The sequence below is a fragment of the Gekko japonicus genome, unplaced genomic scaffold (assembly GCF_001447785.1).
Source record: "Gekko japonicus isolate JY-2015 unplaced genomic scaffold, Gekko_japonicus_V1.1 scaffold44, whole genome shotgun sequence".
NCBI lineage: Eukaryota > Metazoa > Chordata > Lepidosauria > Squamata > Gekkonidae > Gekko > Gekko japonicus.
In genome coordinates, this window is record NW_015174845.1 from 1,326,785 (window position 1) to 1,332,784 (window position 6,000).

The 6,000-nt window shown below is 48.9% G+C and overlaps 1 protein-coding gene across 1 annotated transcript in view; it reads right to left on the reverse strand.

Moving 5' to 3' along the window:
* Nucleotides 1–3,342, reverse strand: part of BEGAIN (brain enriched guanylate kinase associated) — a 185,240-nt gene extending 181,898 nt beyond the window's left edge. Inside the window, exon 1 of the mRNA XM_015424440.1 lies at nt 3,320–3,342. Coding sequence (XP_015279926.1) covers nt 3,320–3,342 — 23 coding nt within the window. The remainder of the gene's footprint in view (nt 1–3,319) is intronic.
* Between the last annotated feature and the right edge of the window lie 2,658 nt (nt 3,343–6,000).

Genomic DNA, 6,000 nt, shown 5'->3' on the forward strand with positions numbered 1-6,000 from the left:
AACGCTGGCTCTCTGCTTTGGGAAAGAAGCAAGTTGGCACCAGGAAAAAAATGGTGACCATTACTGTGCCCAGAGGCACCAAATTGGGATTCACTGCCTTATCCCTAATGCCATGATCCAAGTTGTGAGAACACGATGGCTGCTTTTTACACATTAAAGACAACATCAGGAGAGCCAATCACACCCGGAATGAAGTCTGATTCTTGGACAACTCGTTTCCCTCCAGCACCCACTGATTTATGCAGTATCCAAGAGAACCGGGTAAAAGGAGGTTTCTGCAATGATGAAGAGTTTAGTGGCACCTTAAAGAATAACAGATGTATTGAGTCAAACTTTCATAGGCCAGTGCCCGTGCTGGTGGGTTTGGGGAAGGTTTGGCTGCAGCGGACTAACATGGGTACTCTTTTAGAATTCGTTTTCCAGAGGTGTTCAGTATACAACACACTCCATAATTAAAACCAACAGCTTCAGACAATATAATTCCTCACTGGTGATGGCAAAAAACACCAATGCACCCTGGGGGAAAACATAAGCTACATGAACACTAGGGTTGCCAAGTCCATCTTCCACTTTGGGGGCATTCTTCCTGGAGGGGGCGGGGCATCCCCAACATGATGACGTCACATTGGGGATGTCTGCCGCCGCCCCCCACCCGCCTGCCCACCGGATCTCCAGAAACAGCAGTTCCCTGCACTTAAAGGAGCCGACGTTTCCCTTTTAAATGCAGGAGCCAGCGTTTCCCCTTTAAGAGCAGCCGCGTTTCCCTTTTAAGAGCACGAAGCTGGCATTTCCCTGCAAGCCTGATCTCAAGTGGAGATCAGGCTTGGGAGGAAACGCGGGTTCCACACACTTAAAGGGAGAGAGAGGGGTGGCTGTGGGTGTTGGGGGTGGGGCTTCCCCCGCCGGCCATCTGGCCTGGGGCAGGTAGCACCCCCCCCCCAAACGGAGGACCCCTGGCAAACCGGGGGGGGGGGTTGGCAACCCTAATGAACACGCCCCATAAACATGTGTATGGTGGACAGCTACAAACCATCTGGAACTGTCTCCTTAATCTCACTGAGAGTGTGTCATAAACCAAGCAGGAGATTGAGAAGAACTTTTGAGACAGCAGCTTGGAAATCCTAAAAGTACACTGTGAGGATTGGTTTTATGTTCACTGATCCTTTTGCCTTTTGATCATTTTTTTCTGTATACGCACACAGAGAGTCTGAGCAAGTAAGCAATGGCTAGATTATCTTTCACACTGGGGTGGTCCTACCCCTAGGGCAGGGGTCTCCAACATGGTGCCCATGGCACTGACAAACCACCTTTCCTAGTACCCACCAAGTGCTTTTAGAAAGTAGGTGGGGCAAGGCAGGACTTTTGCCCAGCAGGGCTTCTGACTGGCCACTGGAGATCTGATTGACTTGTGTAGATTTTTAAAAGTTGCTTCAGCGGCACCTGTCACCAAAGCACCAGGATCTTCACTGTGTGACTGACAGTGCATGCCAGAAAATATTTTTGAACAGTATGTTAGTTTAAAAAGGCATCCTGTTAGACAGAACTTCTGCCTGAAATGCTGAAGAGTTATTATTAGAGTTTTGTATGACCTCACTGTCTGACATTTTGTGGCTGGCTCTGCCTCTTTGGGCAGCTGTTGTGTGGCTGGATCTGCCTGTTGTGGCACCTGTTTTGTGACTGCACCCAACACCTTGTGTCAGAATTCCAAAGGTGCCCACAGGTTCAAAAAAAGGTTGGTGACCCCAGCCCCAGGGTAGCATCAAGGGGAAAGTGCTGAAGCATAATCAGCTATTGTTTCAAAGAAACAGCGAGGGCAGTTTAGGGTTGCCTCAATCCCATCCCGTGGGAGCAGAGGAACCCCTTTTGCAGACCCTTGCTGGCCGGCAGGGAAAAATCCCGCCTCCAACTGACCTTTTCGGGTCTACTTCCAGTTTCAGGCCTACTTCTGGTTGGAGGTGACGCTCTGGTTTTGGGGCAAAATTCTATGGTGTGAAGCTGAATTTACCATAGAGTTTTGCCCAAAAACCAGAGTGTCACCCCCAACCAGAAGTAGGCCTGAAAATGCCCAACATCATTTCCGGTCTCCTGCTGGCAGGTAAGTCGACCTGACAACCCTAGGGCAGTTTGATTCAAACTAGATTGAGAAGCGGAATCTGTAGGCCATGAACTGAGCACAGCCACCAGGCAGAGGTGGAACAGCAGCTGCAAAATGCCAAAAAAGAAAAGAAACAAAAACCCAACAGCACACAATGGGAGTTAAACCGGGAGAAGATACTACAGGCCACGATTAACACACAGCTGAAGCAGATTGAGAGCTTAACACAAGAGCAACAGGTAGGCATACAAGCAACAGGAACTGGTAGCGTGATAATAGACAGGTGGGCAGCGCCAACACCGAGCGGTACTCTTAGCCTTTGGCATATATGTCGAGTCTCCTCCTGTTTCCACTATAACAACTGGGTGGGTTTCTTGAGGAAGGTTTGGACTGAAATGGGGACATGCCTCCTCTCTTATCTCCTAGCCCGCTTCGTTTTTTTTCCCAAAGAGCCTTCACACGTAGCTTACAAGATACAGTTATATCAATACAATTCAAACAAAAGCAGCAGCAACCTAATAAGTCCCCATACAATCCCTCAGTGTCAGCACCTTGGTGGTGTTGTTTTTTAAAGTAACACATACTCAAATAAATGGGTTTGCCCATTTGTCATTGACTGGGCCTGGTATGTAAGTTTGGCACAGGTAGGCTCTCCCTTTCCATACAGACATGGGCTCTCCCTTTACACACAGACGCACACACACCTTTCCCCTCGCTCCCTTCAGGTCTGGAGCAGGCAAGGGCCTTAACTTAACTGCTACCACTCTGGTTTTAGGGCTTTACTAGAGAGGGCCCAGTGCTCTTTCTCTCCGTCCTGAAACAACTCCCTTTTTAGTCAGAGTGTGCCCTGATATATAGCCAAACTTGCAGCATGAAGAATTCATGCAGAGTGAAAAAGAAAAGGTTCTTTAAATAAATACTATAACCAGTAATTAGGATCGCCAGGTCTGGTTTGGAAAATACCTGGAGACTTTGGGGGTGGATCCAGGAGAGGGCAGGGTTTGGGGAGGGGCCTCAGCATGGTACCATGCCATAGAGTCCCCCTTTCAAAGCAGCCCTTTTCTCCAGCTGAGCTGATCTCTGTCAGCTGGAGAGGAGTTGTAAAAGCTGGAGATCACCAGGCCCCACCTGGAGGCTGGCAACCCTACCAGTAATTGGAGAAAAAGCTACAAAGGTCCTGGCTACACGTGCCGGAAAACGCGGAGAGGAGGCGTGGCTATTTGCGTCATCGCATTCTGATCCGCCATGATGCGATCAGATGTGACGGCGGCGCACAGGGTTTTATCCTTTGGCGAGCGCTGCAAAAAGGACAGCCGGAGGGAACAGGCGCGCGCTGGCGTGATCACACTGAACGAGTCCGTCTGCAGCCCATGGCAATCTTTGCAGGTACTTTTTAACTGTGCATCTTCGGTGGCACGCCATGGGTTGGCCATGGGTGTGCTACGCTTGCCAGATGTTGCAGTGTGGTCGCGCCCCGAAAATCCGCCCAGTATCCGTGCCTTTCGCGCAGCAAATGCTTTGTGTGAGGCCAAAATGGGGCAAAATTAATACAGGGCAAAAAAAATAAAGAAGTCAGCCAGAAATCCACAAAGTTCCCTGATGTGACTACCTGACTTTGTCCCTACTCTGTTGCCCTACCTGATCCCAGCACGTCAGACACACCCCGCTCTGGGGTGAGGGACAGGGTTGCCAGCTCTGGGTGGGGAAATACCTGGAGATTTGGGGGGTGGAGCCTCAGGAGGGAGGGAGCTGGGGCAAAATGCCATAGAGTCCAACTTTCAAAGCAGCCATTTTATCCAGGTGAACTGATTTAGGTCACCTGGAGATCAGTTGTAATAGCAGGAGATCTCCAGCCCCCACCTGGAGGTTGGCAACCCTCCTTCTCTGTGCAGGGCCTTTTATGTTCTCTGTTAAGAATTCTGCCTCCCGCACAGGGATTGGTCTCTGTTTTCCCTCCATATGTTCTCATTCCAATCCTATAACTTACTAGGAAATGTAGGTCTATTGAAAACTACTCTGTCTGTAGAAGAGAGAATCCCTTGAGGCCTGCAGGACACTGTTACAGAACTTCATAAGGTGACTACCTCAGCTGAACAGACCCTGCCCTTCCTTCCAACCTAACTTATAACTATAATCAGTACTGTTGGTAATTTGGTTAGGGTGAAACATTCCCACCCATCAAGTGGGAAACCGGCGGTTTGCTTCACAGTATGCAATTGTGTCCTTTTGTGTATGCAATTGTGTCCTCTCCTTTGGCACCCAGTGCAGGGTCATAACCGACTACCCTCCAATTAAGAATCTCCTGCCTCTGCCAACTGAGCCTGGTTAGCTCAATCAGTAAATTGTGCAGACTTTGCTTTAAATTGCAGTAAATTGTGCTACTTTGATGTCACCCTCAAGCTGTTTTATTACAAAGGAACTTGAGGAACAGATTGGGAAGGGAAACTGCTGAATTACAAGTTATTACAACACTTGAAACCTCCCCAGGACTCAACAGGGATATTGGTTTCTTATCTCATTACATATGCTAACTAACTGTCCTCACTCAGTCCTCGCCGCCTTGAGCTTGCCTGTGCAGGAAAGGTGGGTTATAAATCGAAAATAATAAATAAGTAATACATGTGTAGGTTAGGTCCCCGTCTATAAGTCCGAACCTCACCTACCATTCCAATGTATTTGAAAAAGTGTGCCTTGCACACAAAAGTTCATACCTTGAGTAAACCCTTTGTTGGTCTTAAAGGTGCCACTGTTCTACTGCTTCAGACCAACACGGCTGACCACCGGGATCTTTCCTAAAGCGTGTCCACAAAACATTTTGCATGCTTTAGCAAATCTGAGCCTCTACTGCAATTGTGAGCAATGTTCCCTCTAAGCTGTAGTCTTGTGACCCAAAATTCAACTTTGTGAGTTACTGGCATTGAAGTTGTAAGCAAGCGACTTGGCTACTGCATGAATCAATTTGCTCTGGAGCCATCCTTCCTGGGCTAAGACAAAAATGTGTGAGCCAGAGGCTAAAAAACTGTGAGCTAGCTCACACCAACTCAGCTTAGAGGGAACACTGATTGTGAGCCTACAGCCTAACTCTTACTGAGCTGGTAACTGTGTGTCTCAGCTGTATTGCCTCAGACTGCAGGAAGCATCTCATAAGAAAGAATTCCTCTATTATTATTATTTTTTTAAAAAACCACACCCACATAGCTTAAATGCAAGGAAGACTGGGCTAGAATGCTTCTCCCCCGAATTCCAGTTTTCTACGCGGAGGGAATACTTTCATACAGATATTATGTCCCCCTGACCTGGATGGCCCAGGCTAGCCCAATCTCATCAGATCTCAGAAGCTAAGCAGGGTCCGCTCTGGTTAGTACTTGGATGGGAGACCACCAAGGCAGTCCAGGTTGCTATGCAGAGGTAGGCAATGGCAAACCACCTCTGAACGTCTCTTGTCTTGAAAACATTATGAGGTTGCCCAGGGGTCATTTTGTAGAAAGAGAGGTGCAGGAGCTCATTAGCATAACTCATTAGCATAACTTATTTGCATGTGCCACACCCTCTGGCATCACTGGAAGTGTGTCAGAAGGCAACACCCACCCCTCAGGCTCCACTGGACTGTTTTGGATTGCTAGCTATTGGGGGGGGGAACGTACCGATCTGTCCTCGCAGAGGAGGGAGAGCTTGTACCTGAATAAAACGTGGTCTTAAAGGTGCCCCTGGACTGTTTTGGCGGGGGACGGGGGGCTCTGCAACTTACTTGGCTGCTTCTTGCTCTGACTGAGGGCTGCTGGGAGCAGGGGGTGGGGCTTGTTGCATGTGCCCACCCCCTGGGCTCTTTACTGCCGGAGCTCCGATTCTGTGCGCTCCTGCAGGAAATGACCCCTGAGGTTGCCATAAGTCAGCTGCGACAGGAC